Genomic DNA, 27309 nt, shown 5'->3' with positions numbered 1-27309 from the left:
ATTAGACATTACAAACACTGTCTTCCATCACCCCCAGATGGAACCTTCTTGTTGCAGGGAAACAAGCACAGGGCTCCCACTGATTAAAATGAATTGTAGCCTATTCTGTGGCCTCACAAACTGACATATTGTGCATGTTTACACTTGATAGATGTTACTTCAAGTTTAGTTCAATATATTATTAAATATTATTCGTTAATTTTTCACTTGTTCAAATTCACGTTCTTTTTTAAGAGTTTGTTACCTTCACTGTTCATTGTGCACTATTCAACACTAGATGAAAATATCAACAAATTGGTAACCCCTGCGTAACAAAACACAACCCCCCCCCCCTCTGTGCGCAATCTGTTTTCGTGGGGCCCAAGTTGCCCTGGCCACGGTGCCCGTGGTTCCCGGGCCATTCATTCATTCGTTCACGGGGCACGGCGGGAGTCGCGGGAGTGCCGTGGTCCCGGTCAAGGATGACGGGAGACGAGGCCTCTCTCTCTCTCTCTCTCTCTCTCTCTCTCTCTGTCTCTGTCTCTGTCTCGTCTGTCTCTGTCTCTGTCTGTCGTCTCTGTGTCTCTGTCTCTCTAGTCTCTCTCTCTCGTCGCTCTGGAAGTTTAATTGGGTTTATTACAGTGCTGGACAGTGCCGTTAGCCAATCAGAAGTGAGACATTTGCATGTCATGACTATTTTAATATTTTTTTCACCAAAACCGACTCAGAGGGCATTCATTGCTACTAGTGACCACCGCAAAATCAATGAAAAACGATGCATTAATAGCTTTAAGCAATATAACACAAGTGTGAGTGGGTTTGTTAGTTTATTAAAAATAAATAATAGGGGGGGGGGGGGGGGGGGGGGCAGAGGATCAGGGTAAGGTCAGGTTTGCTCAAAAAAGATTGAGAACCACTGGTCTATAGCATATAACCGCGTTGTCTGATTACAGTTTAATTCATTTTTCCCAATTGACCAGCTCTCGTTTTGAAGAATAATCACCGCACCATTCGTTTCAATGGGAATAGCGACGGTCTATACTTTCAACATAAAGTGTACATATTTATAATTTGAAATCCGTCCCAGCCTTTATACCACCGATACTATAGGGTCTATACTAGCATATAACCGCGTTTTCTTATTACAGTTTAATGTAACAGTAAGCTGAAAACATCCTAATTAACACCGCAACTGCAAATGAACCACATGGAGATAACCACGGCAACCGGTCAAACAAAAGTTATTTTTTGCGATCATTCTGCTCGCACATCGATAAACAAATAATCCCCCTATAGCGCGACTGCGGTCCATTAATTAATAAAGAAACGGTTAACCGTGTACACGAAAAAGTAGGGGTCGTGTAAACGTTTACATTTTTTTGTAACCCCCTAATATCCAGTACTCATTATCTTAATTGCTAATTCTTTATCCATAAATATGGTCCCTTCAATGGCCCAGGAAGTGCTTCATAAAAGGACCTTCTACGTCATCAAGGCAACGCCACCTGTGTTTGGAGTAGGACGTTCACTAAGTGGTTGGCAGACTGGAAAAACACAGGATTTTACACGTGTGTGTGTGTGTGTGTGTGTGTGTGTGTGTGTGTGTGTGTGTGTGTGTGTGTGTGTGTGTGTGTGTGTGTGTGTGTGTGTGTGTGTGTGTGTGTGTGTAGCTTGTCTGGCTGCCTGGTCACACAGGAAGGCTGTGCTTCACTGGCCTCAGCTCTGAGCTCCAACCCCTCCCATCTGAGAGAGCTTGACCTGAGCTACAATCACCCAGGAGACTCTGGAGCTGCGCTGCTCTCTGCTGGACTGGAGGATCCACTCTGGAGACTGGACACTCTCAGGTATGGAGAGGACAGCTCACCACTCGGGGACAAAGTCTCCTACTAGGATTCATGCTGCTAGACTCTCACTTTGTTTCCCCCCCAGTGTGGAGCACGGTGGAGTGTGGAGGCTGAAACCAGCTTTAAAGAAGTGTAAGTGTCTGTTTGATTCATCCCATCACACACTCACTATTGAGACGGGAAGTCCATCCACACAGCAGGAAGTGAGGTCACATCCTACTGGAAATGAAGATGATGGCTGACCTCATGTATCTCCGTATATTAATACTGTCGACCATCACAGTTAAACCTACTTGTATAAAACCCAGCAGGTATTACATTGTTACATTGAGGGGGGGGCAACCGGGCTGAGGGGGGGGGGGGGGAGGGGGGGGGGGGCTGAAGAAGAAGAGAGAGCGATCACAAAAAGAGTCTGAAAGAGAATAAAAAGAAGAAGAGCAGCCTGGATCCAAGGAGAGATGTTTGTTGTTGATCTGTTCATAATATTGTTGTTGTTTTCATAACGTCGTTGTTGAGGTGTGTGTATCTATGAATGTGTACATATGTATATGTATGTATGTGTTCATATCTATGTATATGTACACAGAGCGCAGGAGAACAGCACTAGTGATGATGATGAGGATGAAGAGCGGTTCAGCAGCTCATCATGTCTGGTTCTCCCTCAGATGCCTGTGACCTCACACTGGACCCCAACACGGCCTACAGACTCCTCTCTCTGTCTGAGGACAACAGGAAGGTGACGGCGGTTGGAGGGGACCAGTCGTATCCGGATCACCCAGACAGATTTGACTCCTGGCCCCAGGTGTTGGGTAGAGAGGCTCTGACTGGCCGCTGTTACTGGGAGGTAGAGAGGGAAGGATGGGTTAGGATAGGAGTGACATACAGAGGAATCACAAGGAGAGGAGCGGGTGGTGACAGCGACCTTGGAGGGAACAACAAGTCCTGGGTTCTTTATTGTTCTGATGGTCTTTACTCTGCCTGGTACAACGGTACAGAGACAGTCCTCCCTCTCCGCCCCGCTGGCTCCACCAGAGTAGGAGTGTATCTGGACCGGCCTGCTGGCTCTCTGTCCTTCTACAGAGTGTCCCCAGGTGGAGGAGGGTCCCCAGACACACTGACACACCTCCACACCTTCTGGTCCTCCTTCACCCAGGAGGACCTCCTCCCGGGGGTGTTGGTAGTGGGGGGGGGGTCAGCGTCTCTGTGATCCCTCCGCGGTAGAGGGGGGGGGGGGGGGGGGGGGGGGGCGGCGTCGGTTGTAGAAAAAGAAAACGGGCGCGGGGGAGGAGGACACACACACACACACGCGCACACACACACACACGCACGCACGCACAGAGAGGACTGATGACTCAGTGTCTGTGTTTACACACAATTACATTCTGTCTGTCTGTCTGTCTGTCTGTCTGTCTGTCTGTCTGTCTGTCTGTCTGTCTGTCTGTTCTTTAAAGTATAGCATGATAAACCATGAAAATACTTTTAAGATCTCCCATAGTTAGATAAGCACATTTATTATTTGTAATGTATCTAAAATACCTATTGATGGTTCATCTTTGTATATTTTCAGACTTCACCAGTTTTGGTCTTAAGGGCTCTTATATCATAATTGTTGTCATAATCCTGATTTACAACCTGATTTAAAGCAGATTTTATGTTTTATTCTTAATAACCAAGTGGTCTATGGGATAATGTTGCATGTTGTAAATTACTTTAGGCTGAATCTTGATTTTTTTGGCTTCTGTTTAGAACCAAGTGGCTGCAGAACATGTTCAGTTATTAAAGATACGTGCTCACCTGTTGATGATTTGTAAAGTCTGATGCTTCTATTGTTTTAGTCCTTGTGTTTATTGTGTACATGTAAGGGACTATTTTTCTGTCTCATTTGTTAGTGAAGCATAATTGCAATAAACAACTCAGTGGATCCAACTGAATGTTCTCGTGTGTTCAGCCGATGATTTCTTGTTTTATTAGTGATTAATGCTTCCATCAGTGCCTTAAGAATAATAAGATATTAATCACAAATTAAAAATAGAGCAACAAATGTTTTTCTGATATTATTCTGGGACCTCCTCCCTGGGTTTTGGTTGGGGGGGGGGGGGGGGGTTGTAGAAAGAAACCCCGGACAGACGACCGGACTTTCTCTCTCTGTCTCTGTCTCTCTCTCTCTCTCCCTCCCCCCTCCCCCTCTCCCTTCCCCCACTCTCTCCCCCCACCCCCCTCTCTCTCTCTTCCCCCCCCCCCCCCACTCTCTCCAGAGCGTCCGCGGGTGTCTCTGCTCCAGAGGACCCCCTCCTCCCCAGTGGTGTGCCATGCTACAGGCTTCTACCCTGACAGGGTGGTGGTGTTCTGGAGGAGAGACGGCCAGGAGCTCCATGAGCAGGTGGACCCCGGGGAGGTCCTCCCCAACCACGACGGGACCTTCCAGGTCAGCGTGTACCTGGACCTCACGGCCGTCCCACAGGAGGACTGGGGGAGGTACGAGTGTGTGGTCCAGCTGAAAGGCATCGAGGACATCCCCACCCCCCTGGACCACGCCCTCATCAGGACCAACGGGGGTAAGACTGGTGTTGGAGGGGATGGAGGTGGTGGATTGTGGGTAAATGAGTTCCATGAATAGGGCTAGGCTCAGATCAGTCCCTGAGTGACCCTGAGCTCCAGAACCCATTTTAGAGGAATAGTTACACTGACGTTGTGTAGCATCACGTGACCGTAGACATGTGGTTCAATGATGGAGGGATGGACGGGGCAGGGTCTGTAATAACATCTATTATTACACACCTGATTTTATTTTCTTGATTTATCTTCAAGGCAAGAGTCACCTCCTTGTTTTCATCCTCGTTGGTGTCGCTGTTGCTGCTGTTGTTGTTGCTGCTGCTGTTGTTGGAGTCTTTGTGTACCAGAAGAGGAACGGTGAGTGGATCAAACTCTCCAGGAGGACAAACACCTGATCTCCACCTGCTCTTACTTCCTGTCCCCTTCCTAGAATCTGATTGGTTGTCTTCATACACTGGAGGTCTGGTGGTAGAAACCTCCACCTCTGAATGATGAACCTTCTCCAATGTCCACAGAGATGTTGTGGCATTAAGAATATGAAAGTATAATAACATGAGGATATTCACCACTGATACAACACTAATCATTTCTATTGATCCTTAGATTCAGACAAGCGTCACAAACCAGTTGCTGAGTAAAATATGTTTTATTGCAGTTCTGCTCTTATGATTAATGCTACTACCAATACAGAGACCTTGGTGACTTGTCAAGCTCATTGGACTATACAGCTCTGTAGATCTGGAAACAACTAGATACATCTAGCTCACTGGACTGTACAGCTCTATAGATCTAGATACATCTAGCTCAGTAGACTTTACAGCTCTATTGATCTAGATACATCTATCTCACTGGACTATACAGCTCTATAGATCTAGATACATCTAGCTCAGTGGACTATACAGCTCTATAGATCTAGATACATCTATCTCACTGGACTATACATACAGCTCTATAGATCTGGATACATCTATCTCAGTGGACTATACAGCTCTAATGATCTAGAACCATCTAGCTCAGTGGACTATAGAGCTCTATAGATACATCTAGCTCACTGGACTATACAGCTCTATAGATCTAGATACATCTAGCTCAGTGGACTATACAGCTCTATAGATCTAGATACATCTATCTCAGTGGACTATACAGCTCTAATGATCTTGAAACATCTAGCTCAGTGGACTATAGAGCTCTATAGATCTAGATACATCTAGCTCACTGGACTATACAGCTCTATAGATCTAGATCCATCTAGCTCAGTGGACTATACAGCTCTATAGATCTAGATACATCTATCTCACTGGACTATACAGCTCTATAGATCTAGATACATCTAGCTCAGTGGACTATACAGCTCTATAGATCTAGATCCATCTAGTTCACTGGACTTTACAGCTCTATAGATCTAGATACATCTAGCTCAGTGGACTATACAGCTCTATAGATCTAGATACATCTATCTCAGTGGACTATACAGCTCTATCGATCTAGATCCACCTAGCTCATGACCTCACCCCCTCCCATTCTGCTACATCCCAGGTTCTTCTGACAGCTGCTCTGGGAACACTGAGGGGCAGAATCCGGCTCCTGAGGCCCAACCTCTGACCACAGTCAGTACTTTACCACTTTACAATACTTATTCAGAGTCATATGTTGAAAGTTATATATTATCAGCATCCTACTTCAACACAGTAATGGTAATACTTTAACAATAATCCATCTCAGTGATAGATTAACATTCATATGTTAACGGAACTTCATCACAGTAATAGATTAATAGTCATATTTTAAAGATACAAGATTATTTTACAATGTTGTGTTGCGTGTAATGAACTGTATTGTAAATTGCCTCCATCTTGTCTCCTGACACACACACACACACACACACACACACACACACACACACACACACACACACACACACACACACACACACACACACACACACACACACAGACCCCATCTACGTAGTTTCCTGGTACAAGAGGACCTACAGTGTGTATATATCCTGTCACATTAGACTTCAGCGGTAATTGATAAATGTTCAGTCTAGTAAACCGATATCCAGCCCGCGTCGCCTCGTCTGAACCCACGCGGAGGAAAGAGTCTCTTTCAGACGACCACGGGATTTATTTGATATCAGTACTAATGACTTAGAAAAAATAAACAAACTCCATTCATCGACTATTGGTCAAGAGTCGCCTTGGCCAGAGCCGCAATGATATGCGAATTTGAAGCGTTCATGAGCGACAACAATACCACAATATAAGATCTCATAAAGACGCCCCATTGTAACATAAGCAGCTCTGGCTCAGAGGAGATAACCCCTCCCACTTTATGGCTCAGGGGAGATAACCCCTCCCACTCTATGGCTCAGAGGAGATAACCCCTCCCACTTTTTCGGCTCAGAGGAGATAACCCCTCCTACTGTATGGCTCAGAGGAGATAACCCCTCCCACTCTATGGCTCAGAGGAGATAGCCCCTCCCACTTTATGGCTCAGAGGAGATAACCCCTCCTACTGTCACTCTGCATTCACAGGCCGTGACTGACCTCTAGTGGAGGAGATGAGAGCAGAGGAAGACGGGGCAGGATGGGCCTACAACTGGTGTACAGTATTATGTATAAATGTTGCTGTTTGAGATAATGCTTTATAATCTACAGTTGGTTTATAAAGTAACTAATGTACTGTTACTGATATTTACTGATGTTATGATGCAGTTTTTGCTGTTGCGGGTGGATAATCCTCCATGTAATCTACAGTTGGTTAATAAAGTAACCAATGTACACTTACAAATACATTACAGATGTTATTAAGCAGCTGTTTTAGATGGAGAATGAGATTGCAACCAAACAATTAAATAAATAACGATTTTTGTACAGTGAACTTTGCGTTGAATGAATAGTTGTTTTATTTTCCCACTAACAGTTAACGTTAAAACATACAGACGCAGGCGTATCGCCTCCAAATGTATGCTGGGTAATAATGTGTTAATCCCACAGCTGCCCACAGAGTCGATGCGTCCTCATCAATCACTTGCCAACAGAGCAGAATTCGGCCAACAACCCGAGCAGGTTATTAAAGAGACACAGGGACTGTCCAGTCTGAAACAAGATTAAAATAGTTCACATTCTATGGATAAAATAACATTCTTATCGCTAAATTAACAAAATTTCAATTTGAATATGAAATAATATTGGTGAAAGCTTGCTGGAGACTGGAGGCTTGACTGGACCTGTGAGACTGGACTCTGACTCCCTGCTGTGAGACTGGACTCTGACTCCCTGCTGTGAGACTGGACTCTGACTCCCTGCTGTGAGACTGGACTCTGACTCCCTGCTGTGAGACTGGACTCTGACTCCCTGCTGTGAGACTGGACTCTGACTCCCTGCTGTGAGACTGGACTCTGACTCCCTGCTGTGAGACTGGACTCAGACTCCCTGCTGTGAGACTGGACTCTGACTCCCTGCTGTGAGACTGGACTCTGACTCCCTGCTGTGAGACTGGACTCAGACTCCCTGCTGTGAGACTGGACTTGACCTACTTGAGACTTGACTGCTTGGAGACTCGGGTCTCTCTCTCTGGAGACGGAAATTAAAGATGTGGTCACGTTCCATAAGGGCTGTTTTAAACGATCAGTGTATCATATCATCACTGACATCGTTAGTCTGTTGCATAATTATTCCAAAAAAACAATGCTAACAAATATGTCACTTATACACACACACACACGTGTGTGTGTGTGTGTGTGTGTAAACCAAATCAACGCATCATCGCATGACTGTCGCCGACTCGGACACTCAGTGATGATAAACTGTCAGACACTCGGGGATAAACTGTCAGACACTGGGGGATAACCAACACAGTCTCACTTCAAATTCCAACTGTTGTCAAGGGCACCTTAGCGTCTGTCACTGACGGTAGAGGTGCCCTTCGGAGTATTCTGCAGACGGAGAGGGGGTTCAATTCACTACAATGTAACGCCATACCCCGATACCCGGCGATGTTTGGCGTTCAGAGCGGGTGCTCCAGCAGCCCATTCACTCCTGTTTTAACCCGACTACGGCTCTAATAGACGCTGGGAGCATCTTTCCTATTGGACAGTTAGTAGAATTGTTTTCTGTTAAAATGTCGGGCATACTTTTTTTTCTGGGTGGAAAATATGATAATTTATTATAGTTAAGCCATTAAAAGTGTTTATGTAAACATTTTTAGCGAGGAATTTGCAATTTACTTTTATAATCTTCGCTCGTTGAATGTGTCGGAGGATAAATACATTATAATGAAATATAATAATTACATTATTATATTATTAATTATTATCATTCCGATGATAGCAATGTGAAGATAGTTAAAATGCCGTCACCTATGGAAGTAAACCTGTCTGAACGGTTCGGCTCCTCTGAACAGGAGTCTACTGGTGTCGTACGTTTTCATCCATATCAGTCACGCGTCTTTCTACAGTCCTGGAAGACACGTCTTTAATCCTGGAGATGAGGGTGGCTCTGTTTGGTAATCCATTAAAGATAACCTCTGAACTGCTCAGCCTCCTTCATGTATCCTCCATCGGAGATCAGAGAAGGGCTACAGACAACGATTTCATAGCAAAGTACGCACACAGCTCGGTCCTTCAGGGAACCAATCAGACTTACATCCATACACATCCTCTCATAAACAGTCAATCATGCGCATAAATACAAAGCATGGGAATAAAAAGGAACACACTGCAATCTCAGAAGAACTCATGGGTGAAAAATGCAGGAAACCTTTTAATTAAAAAAATGCACAAACATAAAAATACACATAAACATGGAAAAAGCATGCAGGAAGTATTAAAAACACACAAATACGTGCTGGCAGATAATGTGCAAAATAGATACAACTGAGTAAATAAATAAATAAATGGGTACATGAAATAAAGATAAATAAGGCATAGTGAAGCCATTCACACATTCATACCATCCTTTCACATAAAAGAAGCCTCCAACAGAATAAAAGGAAGAGTGAAAGAGGTGGAAGGCCTCAATAGATCATGATGTGAAGGAAGCAACAGTAAGGATAAAAACGTGTAACACATTAAAACGCACAGTCGACCCGACGCCATGCAGGGAACCCCCCAGGAGGAGTCCCAGGACCCCCCAGCGCCCCCAGCAGCGTCCCAGTGCGGCCCCCACTCCCTGATGTTCAGGCCCAAGGGGGGGAGGGTCTGAAGCTTGGCTCTCCACCTCTGCTCCGCCTCCTTCCTCTGTCTGTCCGCCCAGCACGCCTTCACCTCCAGCCCGGTGATGAACAGTGAGGTGATGGGGTGAGTTTGGAAGTGTTGGACGATGTGAGTGTTGAGTGTGCCTATGTGTGTAGTATATAAGTGCTGTTTAAGTCGGGTGAGTGGCTTTGGTGTGGAGGGGGGGGGGGGCTTCTGATATCTGTGAAGAAGCGGCCCCCACCAGGACCTGTCTACCCCCACTAGACTTACTTCTGCGGGAGCTGGGTGTCTCTCCATCCCCACTGGACTCAGCATCGCCTGGTGGATGTCAGAGTCCAAATCGCACAGCACAGCCTGGTGGCTGACGTTCAACTGAGGAGGAGGTGGGCTGGGGAGCTTACAAGGTCAAGACTGACGGCAGGGTCTCCGGGAGAGGCTGTCTGCGTTGCCGTGAAGCTGGCCAGGGCGATGGATGATCTCAAAGTGGTATTCGCTCGAAGTCTCTCGAGCCACCTGGCGAGCTGTCCCTCAGGCTCCTTCATCCTTGTTAGGCACCGAAGGCTGCTGTGGTCGGTGCACATGTGAAGCGCCGCCCCAGGAGATACTGGTGACAGTGTGCCATGAAGTCGACCATGGCTAGCAGTCCTCGCCGTGTGGTGCAGTAATTCTGTTCAGTTGTGGACAGCTTGCGGCTTCCATAGGTGAGCACACGTTCCACACCCTGCTGAACCTGCGAGAGAACAGCGCCGATGCCGACGTCACTGGCGGTCTGTGTCCAGTATCATGTTGTCTTGCCTCGAGGGGGTAGCCCAGGATTGGCGCGGTTGTTAGCAGGCTTTTCAGTTCGTTAAATGCTGCCTGGCATTCCTCAGACCAAGAAAACTGGGCTTGTTTCTTGGTCAGGACATGGAGAGGTTCTGCAATGGACGCAAAGTCTTTAACGAATCGCCGATACTAAGATGCAAGACCCACAAAGCGACGGACATCTTGGAGAGACGTCGGTGTTGGCCATTCATGCACTTTCTGGACTTTGTTGAAGTCACTGGCCACACCGCTCTCTGAAAGAATTTGGCATGACATCCCATTCAAACCGTCTCTTCGTGGTCGCCAATGTTACACCTTTCCTGCTCTTTGGCTCCCAGACCGTAGTCGGGGAGCACAGGGGAGACGTTCCCTCCAGGGCCGATGTCCTTTCGGGGGGGGTAACACCCTTCACTATGACCGGCAGTGGGTCTGGTCCTAGGTCGGAATGACACAGGCACTGATTCTTGACGGCTGGACGGCTGGATATAACTGTGGATATTCCACAGTTTCAACGAGCTACAGTACACATCTGCACCGAATGTAACCGGACTCGTTCCGTTCTTCCCTAGACTGACACACGCTATCGCTCGCTCACTCTCTCGTTCACTCACTCGCTGACGTCACTCACACACACACAGTCATTCTCCCGCACACACATACGCTACTCTCGTAACACAAGGTTGGCTTACCACAAGCTGTTACATGCTGAAAAGATGGTATATGCTCCTGTAGAAGCAATAGATGAATGCAAAGTTTTGAGACGATATTATTCGCGATGCCACAATCCTAAAGTGTAACACGACGTCTCTGATTGGTGAAGCTCGGTGTTACCACGGAAACATTTACCGCCGGCGCGAAAGTCAAGTCGTCGATGACTGCTTCCACTGATGGTGCTATCCATTTGTATGGTACGCCAACCCGTACGAGTCGTAAGGTGTAAATCTCAGAGCTTTCTTGTGGCATTTCACAGAGGCACGCACCCTTTTGGTGGTAGTAAACCTTCCGAAACCTTCCTACTCTTAGTTCTGAGAGTAGACCGAGTGCAGTGAAGCTGATGGTGTGTTTCTCAATCCTCGGACGCTAGGATTCCGAGTCGAAAGTCGAAGATCTCAAAGCTTTCTTGCGGCATTTCTCGGAGGCACGCCCCCTTTTTGTCCCCAACTTTTGGAAATCTGAGAGTAGACCGAGAGCAGTGATGACGCTTGCAACAAAATGGTTGCCCCCGTGAAGAGATTTTTTTCGTTGGTCATTTTAGTGTCATTTTTAAATGCTCTTACACACTTGATTACATTGCTACTTTATCCCGTCACCAATTTATACATTGCATGGTCTTGCTCTGCGTGCAATTCAATGTAATGGTGTTGTTTTTTTTCGGGCTGGTTTGCTAAAGAGGCTAATGTAGCTAACAATAAACAAGGACTAGCCAATTTCATGACACAATCACAGAGACGAACAGTAACGCTATAAATGCTCGGAGACCGGAAATTACGTCAAAAGTGCTACTCGGAAGGCTGGCATCCGAGGATTCAGGAACACACCATGACCATACGACTCGAAAACAAAAATGGCTGCGCCCGTGAAGAGAATAATTGGGTGTCAAGTAGCGAAGCTGCGAGACAACCTATAACATATAACAAATCACGTTTGTTATATGTGCCCATAAATGACTTGTCTGATGATAATCTCTAAAACATTCGTTAGGATACACTGATTATCAGTCCACATCACAATTCAGCCGCCAAGCTTTTTGTCAAGCAGCTGCAGCCAACATGGGTACAATGGAGATCAAGATAACATCTAAAGATTTGAAGGAACTGAGTGGTGAACGGCACAAAGGCCTTTTGGAACCCAGCCTCTGTGTGCAACCATTAATACAGGCGGCCATTTCTGACACTGCATTAACTTAATAAATGTCCTTCAACAATCCCACCCTGTTCCTCTTAAAAAATGCTGAAACAGCCCAAAGCTCTACAAAACATCTTTGTAGAAAGCGAAACAAATATCCAAGATTGCAAGACTGCACAAACACATCCATCCTTAACCTAACCTCGAAATATAGCACACAGAAGGTTTATGCAAAGACATTCTCAGATTAGCATAATCTTTTTTTATTTCGGCTTGATTACACCAACAAACTTTGCAAGTAAATGTATTCAAAACGTTCCCCGTAATGTCCCCTTTACTTTCGTCATCCTATCTACCTGGTTGAAATACATCCTAAAATAAGGAATTAGCAATTTTAAAAAAAGCTTTAAAAAAACAGTTCTTACAGAACATCATTGAAAAATGAAAAAAGTACAAGCTTCAATATAAAATGTTAAAGCCAACTTAAAATAAAAAAATAAAATCTTCATCAATTTACAAATATAAATCAGTGCCAGCAAATAAGAATTGAAAAGAAAACCCAGGATAGATCAACAGTGTGAGGGGGGCGCCAGCGGGTCGCGGTCTGCTGCCGTCAGGTTCTGAAGAGGGCGTACAATGTAGTGGGTCCATTGCATTATCACATTCAAACAGAGAGATCACCATTTGCTTGACAAATAGAACAGTAGCATACGGTGGAGTGAAACTTTTTTTCCCATTCACCATGACCAGCTATAAGCTTGATATGACAAGTTAGCTCGAAGCATAGGAAAGGCCAGATTAGGGTGTAAACATTTTCTGTGAAACTCAAGTAAATGACACCAACCGATGCTTTAAGTTACTTGCTTCGATGCTTTTTAATAAAGCAAGAATTTTGAAGAATCATCATGAAATTAAATTACACTTAATATCACGATTGACTCACATCATCAATAAATTTGCCAATGTCTTCAGGATTGGCAGGCCGGGGTCGATTCTCGGCTTTAGGCATGAAGCATGGCATCACTCCGGAAGACCTCCGGGCGGTCGTCCGGACCATGATGGAGCACACTCAGATCATAATTATCCTTAAAGAACAAAATAGAAGTCAAACCACAGCAGGTAAACTTAATAAATGCAACAGAAGTAAAAACAGCCCTCCTAAACAACAATTACATCATCACTTTTAAACAGATTTCTTGATCAATTGAGCCAATATCGGGACCGTGCCTGGTGGTCCTCTCCTCCCCCTTCTTCCTCGTTGTAGTAAATGTGGTCCCTGATGTCCTCATTTGGTGGTAAAGGCTCATTCTGCTCTCCACTTCTGCGTCTAATGAATATTAGCAGCAGCAATGCCAGCACTGCAGAGATAAAACAGTCGTCTTATTAGATCAGACGGGCAAGTTGCTGAATTTACTTTTCAATCATTAATAGCATCACAGTGTCCTCATTCAGCAAAGGATGTGTCTCGACATGTTTAGCGATACATTAATATAACTGTAGCCCTGTCCGCAGTATTACATCATTGTAAAAATTCATAACATTTAACCAATGTTGGAGCCAGAGCTGAAAAGGAAATTGCCATGAGAGCCAGCAAGTTATATTGTGGTCCAAAAGACATGAGTGCCTTCCTGTCGATTTGGTTAATACTTATGACTACAATGTCCCATTCTTTAAAAGGCAGCAAGGCAAAGAAACAAGAAAACCCCACCACTTGCAGTCCCCTCCTCACCCTTGGAAGCTTCCAGAAAGTTACTTAACATCGGGGTACTTTACTTAACTAAAGTACCCCGATGACTTTTGACCCGATGATGATGTTTATTGATATGATTGGAGTCCAAATAGACCAAAAAACAATCATGGCATAATAGGCAAAGCGTATTTAGCTTTTGGCTGTTTTAAAGGGTAATTCCGGTGTAAAAGGGATTTGGAATATGTTTTGTATGATAACGAGTTGAGACGTTCGTTTTGGAGCACAAAAAACGCATATAGACGCTTTCTTCAGTTGGCGCTTTTTAGCCGATTCCATCAAAACACTACAAACTTGGAACGATGGGGGCACTGGTTATCGTAAAAACTAAATCGCTATTTTAAACCACTTAAAAGACTCAAAGTAGCCCGACACTTCTTTGGTAGTAAAATAAGGGTCTTAACATATAAAACGAGGCATTGAGAACGTTGTTAGTGTACGGATTGTTTATTAAAAAGGACATTTTATACACACAATACCATCAGTAGATCACCCGTCAACGCCATTTCTCAAAGTTCTCAATGCCTTGTTTTATATGTTAAGACCCTTATTTTACTACCACAGAAGTGTAGGGCTACTTTTAGCCTATTAAGTGGTTTAAAATAGCGATTTAGTTTTTACCATAACCAGTGCCCCCATCGTTCCAAGTTTATAGTGTTTTGATAGAATCGGCTAAAAACAGCCAGCTGAAGAAAGCGTCTATATGCGGTGTTCTATTTTGTGCTCCAAAACGAACATTTAAACTCGTTATCATGCAAAACATATCCCAAATCCATTTTACACCGGAATTACCCTTTAAGGGGATGTCAGCAAGTTCAAATGTTGTCTTCTTTACACAAAATAAATGTAAAAAAAAAAGAGTAAAAGAATTGAAATCACGAGTTGAAGGAACGTTTTGTGACTGTCTTATTTTATAAATAAACTTACATAGCAGCAGCAGAACAGCTCCTGATCTTACTAGAAGGCCCGGCAGACCAATGCCTCCCTCACGGATCCCACCTTTGCAGGTCACCTCATTTCCTGTACAGTCGCAAACTGTGGCCATGACAACGTTGTCTTGCTCTAGACCATGGTTGTCTGCCACTCTCAGGACTACATTGTAGTCTCCCTTGGGAAGGTCCCTGATTAATGTCAGGATTATCCCTGTCCCTAGATTAAAGAAAGAGGGAAGGATGAGAAAAATAAGTCTAGACACCATCATTTTAATGATTTTTAAGCTGTGAACAGGTTCTGTCCCATAAATATAATGGATTATGTTCAAATGTCAATCAATTTACAATAACAGCTACTTCACGTATCCATTAATCATGGTAGATCAACGGTTCCCTATAATACCCCATACCATTACAATTATTTCAACATTTATGTCCCTGTAAAAAGTAGAAGTACAAACTTGTGCCATCCATCGTAGCAGTCCAGTTGTTGGACATGCCCACTAGTGATACAGTGTAGGGTGCAGCAAAGTCTGGCCCATCGGCGTCTGTCACAGAGAGCAGCTGAGGGGCAGAATCCTTATTGCAAACCTGAAGGTAGAGAAAACATGTGCTTAATAACACACACACACACACACACACACACACACACACACACACACACACACACCGTAATGATGCGCTCATTGATTGAAGGGATGTTGTCGTTAACATCTTCTAGTTCTATTATCAGGGTTCCTGTACCAGTGGCTGAGGAAACATCTGAAAAAGAAATCAAATACATCATTACCCCGAAAATTATAATTGTACTTTGCACCAATATTTCTTAAACATAATGAATCTTTATAATTCCTACATACCATCGTCATATGCCATTATCAGGGCAGTGTATTTGCCGTCTTGAACGTATTGGCTCTCTCTGTCCATGCCGTTCTTCACTCTAATCAAACCCGTGTCCGGGTTCATACTGAGCCACCGCGCTGGGTCTTTCATGATCTTATACCTGGATATACAAAGTGAAACGTGACATGCAAATGCTTCATGATCTTGTACCTGGATATACAAAGTGAAACGTGACATGCAAATGCTTCATGATCTTATACCTGGATATACAAAGTGAAAAGTGACATGCAAATGCTTCATGATCCAATAAAAATAAATAAAAGTGGTTGTTTGAGAAATGGAAAGTAATCGTTAAATAAACAAACGATTTTAACTTACGAGACATTCTGACTGCGTTCAGTGTCAGGGTCGGTTGCGGTGTACTGCACTGCCAGTGAAACTGGAGTTTCACTGGCAACTGCGAGATCTTCCTTCCTCATCACAACCAGAATGGTTGGCCTAAACACAGGAGCCTCATTCAGATCTTCTACAGAAACCACCACCGTGGCAGTGGCTGTCGGAAGGCGGATGGCAAAGGGAATCTCGTTTTCAACGGTCACAAGCAGGGTGAAGGTCTTGGTCATCTCATAGTCCAGACCCTAAACAGAGGTTTTGATTAGTTGATTCCAATGTAGAGATTTGTATCAAATATTGGTAAATTTTAACGTATTTTGTAGTATCGTGTACAGAACATTTTTCTTAAGCCACTACTCAAGATTCAACCCCACCTTCACAGTTGTAATGATTCCTTCTTGCTTGCCAGATCCGGTTTCCACGGCAAATTGGCCATTCTTATCTCCAGCAACAATTTGAAACTTTGCGTTCCAGGCTGGAGACAGAAGCTCGTCCCGATCCGTTACAGACATCTTCACAACCAGCGCTCCCACTTTGTTTTCTGGGACACTGGCCTCATACTGTGCATTTTTGACCAGAAAGAACGATAAAGGAAAATAAAATGTAACCATATAAACCATTAAATAATGATGCAATTCAATTTTGCCCAATATGTGGATTGGAACTGAATGGATGGCCTGGAATTGTCCAGTTTGCATAATCATCATAATCATAATCTTGGTTTTGGACCCATGAAGATCTGTACTGGGGGTTTGTGTGGACTGCTAAACCCTGAACAGGGATCACGTCTATGAACCACACTTTAACGCCATTGTTTCTACGTTTAGGTTTTCAGTTATCACCACTATAAATGGACCAGGGATTGTCCCAGTCGTTCCAGTCCACAACTCCCCCTAATTTCTGAACAATCAGGGCATTTTCTCTGATCCCCCTTAGCAAAACTATTTTCGGGAAAAACCCTGAATACTAGACAGTCACATTGCAAAGTCAATAAGCCATGTGCTTTATATTGGAGGGCACTGGGCAATGACAATTTACCATAGCCCTTAGAATCAGAGCAAATTGTTTTCTCAAGCAAGACTTCAGCCTCAAAGCAGTTAAGCCTTGAGTAAGTCTCACAAGAGGAGAGTCGAAGTCAAGTCAGAGTCTCAAAGCGGTTTGATACTGACACGTCACAAGCCGAATATCGATAGAAGAAATGGGTCTGGTTCCATAAAGAAGGAAAGGTCTTCACACGTGTACTTGCCTGAGCCATCTCAAAGGCCGGGGCATTGTCGTTACTATCAGTAACTGTGAGGATAACACGCCCTCTAGCAGTCAGGCCTTCGCCTCTCATGTCTGCAGCTTCTACTTCCAGAGTGTACCTCGCGTATGTCTGCAGAAAAATATACAGATTGAAGTCCATTTTCAATAAAATAATTGTGCATATGGTAACCTTTCTGCTTCAAATGACTGCCGTGGATAAATGAATACAAATCCGTACCTCTCTGTCGAGCCCAGGGCGGTTGACTCTGATGGCTCCACTAACAGGGTTTATGGCAAACAAATCATCATAGGGAAGTTTTGGTTCCTGGCTCCAAATGTTATACCGGACTTCAGCATTAACAGTATTTGGGTCGTCCAGATCTGTGGCTCTGATTGTAATCACTACAAAGTCTGCAAGGGAAAGACAGGGGAAAGCCAGGGGAAAGCCAGGGGAAAGACAGGGGAAAGACAGGGGAAAGCCGAAAGAATGGATTTACAAAAACATGAAGCGCTCCAGTTGTAGTAGGTGGTCACATCTAGAAAACAATTAGGATGTAGAGTAGGGCAGCAACGATAAGTCGATTAATCGATAAGTTCCCTTAGCCCCCCCCCCCCCCCCCCCGACAATTAATCAATACTAATTTTAATAAATCAATTGTTTAAATAATTGATCAAGTACAAATAAGATTTGCTGCTTAATGCTTCAGTTCAATTTAAATATTTTGTACATAGATTGGATATCCATATGAACTATAGCATAGTGAGGGTTGTCAGATAAAGCAAGCACATTTTATAGACTCAATTAATCCAAAAAAATAACCAAAAAATCGATTGAAGAGAAGCGTGCGTTGCAGAGATGGGCACAAAATCATAAGCTGCAGTGTTGATTTATTATTCAGGTGCATTCAATTCATTCTGTTCCATGTTTATTCCAATAGAGTTACATTTTAAAAGCATTTAACTAGTAAGTGGTGGTGGTTTTTAATTAATGAATATGGGGTTGGCTTAGCTCAGGAGGTAGAGCAGTTGTCTTAATTACAATTAGTTGTCGAATTGTAATTAAGTCATCAGCGGATTAATCTCAAATTGCCAGTCAACACATTCTATAGAAGTGGTTTTGATTTCCTCTGCGTGGCATTACCTATCGCTGCAGCCTCTGCAACTTCTGCGACATAGGGATCTTGGGTGAAGACTGGTTTGTTGTCATTGGCGTCGAGGACACGTAAAATGACGGCCATGGTTTGCTCAGCCTGAGGGTTCCACTTGTCCGCTCGGTTGGCATGAACGTCGAACTGCATAGATAAATATTGATTATTTAACATGCAAGGGTCGTGCATATTGACACATTTTAATTTGGCCAGCAGGTTTTCCCTACCATGTACTGGGATTTTCTCTCCCAGTCTAGGGGCTGGGTCACAAAAAGCCCGCCGGTGTTTCTGTCGATAACGAAGAGGCCGTTTGCATCTTCACCCGTTATCTCGTACTCGATTCTTGACTCTATATCTCGATCAGAACGAATCTAAAAGGAAGATAATGCATAAAAAACATTGTTACCCTGGTAAGACTGAATAGTAATGCAATACCTCTCACTTTGGATTTCGATATTGTTAAGTTATGAATCTTCACATGTAGTTCAAGTTAAAAAGTAGCCTAACGTCATCTTACCCGAGCCACTAGTTTGGGGTAGGGCCCCCTATCATTCTCCAGAATGTAAAGAGGAGGGATAACCCAGGCTCTCTTCCGCCTCTTAGAAAAGTTAAGAAAGCGCAAAACTGGCAGGTTTTGAATAACCTAAAAGGAGTTCAAGGATTAATGTTGAATTTAAAATAGGAGGGATGGAATTGCAAAAAGAAAAGAAGAGAATTAATGTTGAGAAATTGGCATCGCAAACAATGATATACATCTCAGAAAATAAACAGTTTTTTATGACTGGGACCACAAAGATAGCTCTTTCTTATTAGAAGGGTCCACATTTGCCCTCTTTTGCAGTTCCTTTCCTGGATTCTGATGTACCTGAAGTTTCATGGGTTGACTTCCAGGGGGATGATGGCCATTGCCATGGAGTTGCACCCTGATTATTGTACTACATTTTTGCCCCTTAGAATTCAGGGAAGAGATGAGGAAGGCCCTTTTTCTTCCATGCATGGTAGTTTCTCTCGTCACCTTCACAAAATACCACATTACTTCCAAAACTAGGACAGAGGCTATATTTATGCATCTCAAAAAACAGACTTACCATTAATGTTCCGTCCTGTTCCACATGGAAATGGCGGTCGCTGCTGCCGAATTTGAATCTTTTACGGGCCATGCAGTCATCAAAACTAACTGAAATGTCAGCACAATAGAAGTTAACCTTTATACACGGCGTCAGAATAAATCCTGAGTCAAAACACAAGAAATAGGAGCAATGTTGAGAAATTAGCACTGAACCAAACGCTGGTCTCCTTTTACTACTACTCTTCACCACCAACAATGTAAGGCACATTCTTTAGATCAGATGTCACAGGTAGGGTGAAAGTGAGCTAGTAATAGTTTGCGCTTCTCAAGTGAACAGCTATCTAAATTCCCAACGCAGTGAGAGACAAGGGATGATGATTTGAAGCTTCTCTGCAGCTTCAAAGGGGAAGGTAAAGAATTTAACCAATTTATTTTCAAACAGACACAGATAGGCTTCTTACTGTGCGTTCGCACCAAAAGCGAATTGAGCTGCGAAATCACCAGAAGTCATTCCCTTTCTATGGGCAAGAGCGACCAAAGCGACACAAGCCTCAAACGTTACCAGCGCCGAAAGGTGTGTGACCAGAGCGACCAAAAAAAGTGGAAGACGGCTGAACTTTATGCAAAATACTATGACGCGTTTCAGCGGCAAAACACTGACAGCCAATCGGAATGTAGACGCTCTTTGCTTGCGTGGATCCCAGGGAACACCGAACACCGGCACTTTGGTTCCTACCAACTTTTTTGGTTCCTACTGACTGTACAAAATGTCGACTGAAAAATGAATCGCGGCTGTAACTGGGCACCCGGTGTTGTACGATCCGAGCCTTTCCGAGATCGCAACAAAAAGGCTCTGGCCTGGGCGGAGGTGTCACACCTGGTTGGTTGGTCTGGTGTGCGAGTTAATGAAACGTTTGAGATTATTGTAAAATAGGCGCGATACATGCCTGCTAACCGAGATCCTAGCATACAATATCGTTTTCAAATTACGAAAATACATACGTTGTTCAAAGGAATAATGCACGCATGATAATGCAATAATAATGCACGGAACAAACGTGTCACTTCAATGCAGTTTAGAGGATAGACCGCTGACAAATGACCATTTAGCAGACGCTTTTATCCAAAGCGACTTACAATAAGTAAATTTCTCATAAGAAGTGAAACAATATATCGCTGTCAGTGAGCGTGATAATGACAGCTGTGTTTTCTGTTGTGTGTTCAATAGTTAATGAGTGCAACATCCATAGTGATTTTGATCAAAGTGATGATAAGCAGGAGTATTTATAGAAAATATTTGCGATCTAGAACGTTCTTATTTAAGCAGGAATCATTGTCATTTGCTCTCCATACCACCAATCTAACCAACCAATCGCGTGTAGTCATGCTTTAAAAACACGTTTTTGAAATCGTCACATACACAAACTATTCGACAAAACAAGGGATAAATGACAAGGGATATATCTCTTGTCTTTTATCCCTCTATTCCCACTATTCCCCACTATTCACGGAGCCTGAGGTGAATCATTTTTAATTAAATAGTCTAGATAGATAGATAGCCTAGTCAACACACAAATTGTCGGGAATTAATTTAGGTGATTCGGCTCACACAGGACAGTAGCCTACAAGACCACATAGAACAAGGGAGACAAGTCTGACTGGACACAAAATACATCACATTAAAACTAGACACGCGTTAATAGATAGATAGACAGATTGGCATAGATAGATAAATAGGTTCCATTATTTGCCTTGCGGAGCCAGCCAGTCCTGTGCACGTATGCAAATTAGCCATGTGCGCCAATGTCAATTTGTTTGACGAATGAGTGCAGATCATGATTTGCAGATGCAGATCAGTGAAACATATTTTAACTAGCCTACTACAGCATATAACCTTTTTTTGTTCTCAGTTGTAATTTCATTTTAGGAGTTTTATATATATATATATATATATATATATATATATATAGGAGGGGAATCACTGTCCTACTTGCTGTCAAAGCATTTATCCAACAAGCAAAACCGTCTTTGCAATATGGCCAAAGTGTATGGGAGTTCACTCTTTGATATGGCTGTCTGTACTAAAAGCATACGGCTCCTTTAAATGTGTGTGCAAAATTTAATTGTACGTCATGAGTGACAAAAGCGACAAAAGCGAACAGAATTATTTGCAGCGATACTTTGTGAGCGACCCAAGCGTCTTTGCAGAACAATTCGCTTTTGGTGTGAACGCAGTTAGTGGTTCCGTGTAGTGAGAAAACCTGAATTGGCCTCAGCTTTTAGGTCGTGTAACACAGCAACCGAGCTAAAATACGTATTTCCCAAGATAGTTTTCCAAGCACCAGTAGCCCAAACAAAGGTGGCCTTCAAAACCACGCAAATTTAACGTCACATCGTTACTTTAAAGAGGTTAATTTATAATAAATGCTACATCTGGCCTGGATGAATGAATTGTTCAATGCACAAGTAGGAAAAGTCCAGTGCACACTAGGTGAAAAGCAACCCAACGCAATGACTAATTAAAAATGTAAATTCAAGATGGTTGTGTGTTGGGAGATAGTTTAATAGTAATGAATGTTTCTTAGCGTTCTAGCCGAAAATTGCTAGTGTGAGCCCGCCAAACTGTGAAAAAGTTCCAATTCGAACACAGATGTGTTCTTTTTTCGTGACGTCAAAGTGCCTTTTACTCTTTCGAAGTAGGGATCAACAGGCGGCGCAGCATTAGAGAGAGGGTCAAGCTTCCCGGATACTTAAATTATAAGACAAACTTCATAGACACAACATGGCTCGGCCCCACCAAACACGTGGCCTTGAGTGTGGCTCCAGCCACTAGAGGCGCAAATCTCTGGTTTCATCACGATATGATATTAAATCGATTCATTAGACAACGATACGATATTTGCCGATATAAAAAATCTGCCGCGATACGATTTCGATTTGATTCAGGAATATGCGATTGATATGAGACGATATCCTATGCACATTTAACACAACCTCTTACATTCACTTCAACTCACATAAACTTAATTATAATTTCCTCATTTTATTTCTTTGCTCTTCCGGATATTTAAAACCAAAACAATCCATTTTTAATGCAAATAATAAAAGTGCCATATTGCATTTGAGTGCAAAAGGTTTTTTTATGGCTTAAATTAAAGAGCCTGTAATGAGCTTTCATTTTGAACATAGACCATACCTATCTGTGTGGATAGTTTCTTTCTAAAAACAAAACATCCCTCGGAATCATCTTGGCTTTTAAGATAAGCCATTCGTGTTGCCAGATAGAGCAACTTTTCCCACCAAATTTGGCTACTTATAATCACGTTAGACTGGAAAAACTGGAAATCTGGCAAAACAAACCGAAACTAGACATCTTCGCGCTCACACTCGCCTCGTTTTACTGATGAACGGATACGAGCCAATAGGCGCACTTGCGCAGAAAGTTTCATTAACACCCGTGCAAGGAGATTGTCAAAATAAAAGCGTATAATACAGTGATATGCATCGATGTTTGGGCGTTGCATCGATGCAGTTGGATCAATCGCCAATTAATCGATGTATGGATCATTCCGATTGAGGCGTATATTTGATAATTTCTAATTCTGATTGAGCTGTAGTATTAAAGCTATCGAAGTTTCGCTTAGATATTATTGAAGATACAAGTGTGTAGATCTTTTCATTGATTTGAAAAATGAATTGGTTCCAATGTGTTGAATTGTCAGAAGTTGACCAGACGGCTTCAATGAAACCAACTGAAAGTAGTAGAAAGGAGTGGTTGCATCCGGCGTTACATGGAACGGTGATATTGACGACCCCCTTGATAATAGTTGAGAAAAAATGAGAAAATAAACGGCAAATTTATAATGTAATAAATCAGCTTAAAAAAAGTAAATGAGCGGAGTTGCATCCGACGTATACATTATCCCTGACATATTTTGCGTTGTTTTTGAGAATTCACCAATTAATCGAAATAATGAGTGTAATTGTGTTCACAAGAAGAGTTTAAAGCATCAGGATACTTGTCTATAAAATATATTGGTATATTTTGGTATCTAATTGAAAAGAAAATTAGGAGGCATTGCTCATCCCTGATATGAGAGCATCAAGCCTGGACGTTTGGGGGTGTTGACAACAAGTAACTTCCATGTCATTAAAAATAAATGATTCCCCAATAATCATCTTTATGTTTGTCCAAACAATTTGCACATTGTAATCGTATTTTTGCAATTTTTATTCGTAATGTCAAAATACAACAATAAGAATTCAAAGTTAGATCAAACTAACAGTGCAAATATTTCGGCTTTCTTTAGACCGTGTCCGTTGAGGATTTGTTAATTTTATTTTTTCAGACTGGCCACCCATGTGGCTACGGCCCTGTTGTTGAGCCATAAAACTAGCAATACACCACTCCCCTGTCTGTATAGCTAAGTGCACTGAACGGGCACTACATTAGTCGTATGGAATTATTACCAACTAAAGTATACTAGTTGAACTGGGTCTATATTATAGGTAGGCCCAGGCCCAGCTATACACGTTAGCCGTATGTACTCAAGAATCATGACGGCATATAGAAAACCATTGTTACCTTTGCCAAGGACACGTCCGCTATGAAGATGTCTTCTGTCTACTTGGAAAAGGTTGGAATCCTTCTTGAAACCAGGCAGACATTTTGGCTTTTCAGGAGTTGATGCCCAAGCCTGTAGAAGAAAAGGCACACGCGTTCAGCGGAATAAGTTATAGTGGAACCTATATCTGATGGTTTGAGGAGAGATCATTGTAGCCCAGGATGGTCCAGGAGGCACACGATATTTCAACATGTAGCTTATGTAATGTTTTTCAACATTTATGTTATGTGTTTCAACATGTATGTATGTATAGTATTTCAATTCAACATGTATGCAATGTAGGCTCATAGGCCTGTACCGACGTGATGAGTTTTAGTTGGTTCCCAATGTTTTCACATATTCCACTGAAATGTCGATTGAGCTGTGATACAAAACTAGTTACACTAGAACACATGACTAGTTAAACTAGTATAGTAGAATACATGATTACATTAGTTTGTAACGCAGATTCACACTAAAAAAAACGAAATAACAAAAAGGTCTGCGAGCAATATGGAAAATGTAATAGGCCGAGGCTATATTATTTTAATGTTTATGAATTTAAAACTTAACAACTGGACAGCGTCAAATGTAAAAGTACGAAGTAGGGCGTAGGACGCACAGAGGAATGGCGTCGCGGAGCTCACACAAAAGTCAGAGGAAATCTCACCTGGGCGAAGACGAGGAGAAGTCCAACTCCCAGCCACCAAACCAGGCCCATTGGTCTTCAAAGATCCTGTGTTCAGAACTGAAAATATGGGCCACCGCAGGCTGGCCGTCGCACGAAGCCGGAACAGTCTGCTAGTGCAAACGCAGAAATAAATAAAAATAATTTGCAAAACCCTGGTGGGTATTTCGAGGTTGTATGTGCTGTCTGATCAACTAGATTGGAGTCGGCGTCTGGAGTTAATAATAAGTCCATAATAAGCACACTGCCTCTACGTCGGCTGGGTTGTGCAACTTCCCCATCGAAAGTTCCTTTCTGGAAGTGTGGGAATCAATAGTCTCAGTCTCTCTCTCAACCACACGCACGCACACACACACAAAATACGTTGTGAGTCAGTTTGCTGTTACATTTTAACTTGTAACTTGCTGTTAACGTTGGCTTACGGATACATTTTTCTATATATTAGCACAATCTTTTATCCAACAAGGACGGTTTCTCTTCTGTTCATTCATTTTGATCTCATCGTCTTTCTGTGTTTCTCATTGATCACATGTCTCACCAGTCGAGTGATATCCTGCATTATCAATGCCATCAGTTCATCATCAATAAAAACAACAACCCCTTCATCTCAAGTCCTGCCACTTTTTAAAAAAAGCTTAAACATCTATTGAAATAGGCAGCCTGTATAGTAAGTGTATTAATATTAAAAGTGCATATTTGGTTAGCTTATTCGGTTAACGGTGGTTAGGTTTCCAATAATGCTAGACTGGTTAAATGAAGGTGTTAGAAATGGTTGTATTAAGACTATTGTGGATAGAAGAGACACGCTGCATTACCATTAAACGTTTACAGAAAATAACTAAAGTTTATTCATGAAATGAGCTATGACATTGGCGACCGATTTCAGATAGTAATAGGTCATAAATACTATCAAAAACATGCAATAACATGGACAATGTCAAGAAACCATTTGTCCAGACTCCCTTCCTACAATCACATTCAAGCAGAACATTTATTTATAGCCCATAATTTATGAAAAATATTGTTAAAATGAACAGTCATCTCTGTCCTCTTACAAAAACATCGGCAATTGATTTTTCTCCAATAGTTTAATCTGCCATCGTGGAATCTCGGTCCCATTTCAAAAGTTTGGTCATTATTTGTTTCAAATTGTCTTTCTGCAGTGTCCGCACTGGGACAGAGAGACAAGTCGAGTCCAAATTGGTTCTGGGGCCTCGTAGGATCTGTTTCGAGGGGGCTTCCCCTGAGAAACATATACGACCGACTCATCGACCGCATTATGATGTCACAGCGCTGGCTGGAGAGACCATGGACATAAAAAGAGACCAAACAGGGCCGCCATTATCCAACTCCGTCATCTTGCTGTGTTGTTGGCGCTGAAATTTGACAGCATGTTCTCCTTCGATGGGCCCGAACCAGGGGGTCATACAATGTCTTTTGTTTAAGGGTTTATTACATGATTTGTAAGATGAATCCGATTCTGAAAGCAGCTCTTGTGTCATTACAATTGCATGCGTGTCTTAAAAATAAGCCGTTTTTTCGTTTTGTCAAAAAAACGAAAATCTAAAGTTTACCTCGTTTATTCGTTTTTTGGTTCTCACCAAAACAAATTTACAACTCAATATCTTGTTTCGGTCGGTGGGCGGGTCCTCTGATTGGCTAGTGTGCTTCGTTGCCCTTTGCTCCTCAGAATAAAAATTCTTCCGTTTGATAATGTAGACAAAAATATTACTGTATTATATACACTAGCAGACACAGAGGTTATGATGTTATGATGACTTCAGCGCAGTTGACATGAAGTTATTACATGAAGAGTAGACCTGAGGGCTTTACTACAACGGAGGCTCAACATACCCAGGCTCTGTGTTCATTATCCGGCTCAACAAAACCTAAAGCCCCGGTCAGAGTTAACTGGCATGACGACGGTGGTCAATGTCCAGATACTATGCAAAACAGATAAAACGGAGTAGATAAAGTAATAAATGGGTACATGAAATAAAGATAAATAAGGCATAGTGAAACCATTCACACATTCATACCATCCTTCACATAAAAGAAGCCTCCAACAGAATAAAAGGAAGAGTGAAAGAGGTGGAAGGCCTCAATAGATCATGATGTGAAGGATCAACAGTAAGGATAAAAACGTGTAACATATTAAAACGCACAGTCGACCCGACGCCATGCAGGGAACCCCCCAGGAGGAGTCCCAGGACCCCCCAGCGCCCCCAGCAGCGTCCCAGTGCGGCCCCCACTCCCTGATGTTCAGGCCCACGGGGGGGAGGGTCTTAAGCTTAGCTCTCCACCTCTGCTCCGCCTCCTTCCTCCGTCTGTCCGCCCAGCACGCCTTCACCTCCAGCCCGGTGATGAACAGTGAGGTGATGGGGTGAGTTTGGAAGTGTTGGACGATGTGAGTGT

At 43.0% G+C, this 27309-nt stretch overlaps 2 protein-coding genes and 1 long non-coding RNA gene across 4 annotated transcripts in view; 2 read left to right on the top strand and 1 right to left on the bottom strand.

The window, feature by feature from the left end:
• Nucleotides 1-27309, top strand: part of LOC115544457 (uncharacterized) — a 993561-nt gene that overhangs the window by 576817 nt on the left and 389435 nt on the right. The gene's annotated exons all lie outside the window — the stretch shown is intronic.
• LOC115544510 (uncharacterized) overlaps nt 6270-27309 on the top strand; it is an 84456-nt gene continuing 63416 nt past the window's right edge. The window contains exon 1 of the long non-coding RNA XR_003976890.1: nt 6270-6368. This is a non-coding gene — a long non-coding RNA (uncharacterized LOC115544510). The remainder of the gene's footprint in view (nt 6369-27309) is intronic.
• LOC115544470 (cadherin-1-like) lies at nt 12468-25151 on the bottom strand. Of its 2 annotated transcripts, XM_030357452.1 has the most exons (16): nt 24877-25151; nt 24188-24299; nt 19622-19710; nt 19051-19176; nt 18761-18904; nt 18527-18677; nt 17624-17796; nt 17387-17515; nt 16515-16700; nt 16126-16385; nt 15765-15907; nt 15575-15666; nt 15366-15495; nt 14900-15121; nt 13169-13583; nt 12468-12845 (listed from the first exon to the last, which is right to left on the bottom strand). In XM_030357452.1, exons 1-15 carry the CDS (start codon nt 24925-24927, stop codon nt 13426-13428), a joined length of 2166 nt encoding a protein of 721 aa, XP_030213312.1. In that variant the 5' UTR covers nt 24928-25151; the 3' UTR covers nt 12468-12845; nt 13169-13425. The 2 variants fall into 2 exon arrangements, 1 of the variants encoding a protein (XP_030213312.1); XR_003976865.1 differs by lacking the exons at nt 12468-12845; nt 13169-13583; nt 14900-15121; ... (10 more) ...; nt 24188-24299; nt 24877-25151 and adding an exon at nt 19187-19548 and having other exon boundaries at nt 19622-19704.

This window comes from Gadus morhua, chromosome 5 (assembly GCF_902167405.1).
Source record: "Gadus morhua chromosome 5, gadMor3.0, whole genome shotgun sequence".
Classification (NCBI taxonomy): domain Eukaryota; kingdom Metazoa; phylum Chordata; class Actinopteri; order Gadiformes; family Gadidae; genus Gadus; species Gadus morhua.
This window is presented reverse-complemented; position numbering and strand designations above follow the sequence as displayed.

Coding starts and splice junctions, on each gene's coding strand:
- LOC115544470 (XM_030357452.1), bottom strand. CDS start 24,927: ATGGGCCTGGTTTGGTGGCTGGGAGTTGGACTTCTCCTCGTCTTCGCC. Junction 19,711..24,187: donor CGGACGTGTCCTTGGCAAAG/GTAACAATGGTT, acceptor CTGACATTTCAG/TTAGTTTTGATGACTGCATG. Junction 17,797..18,526: donor TGCAGAGGCTGCAGCGATAG/GTAATGCCACGC, acceptor TTTCCCTTGCAG/ACTTTGTAGTGATTACAATC.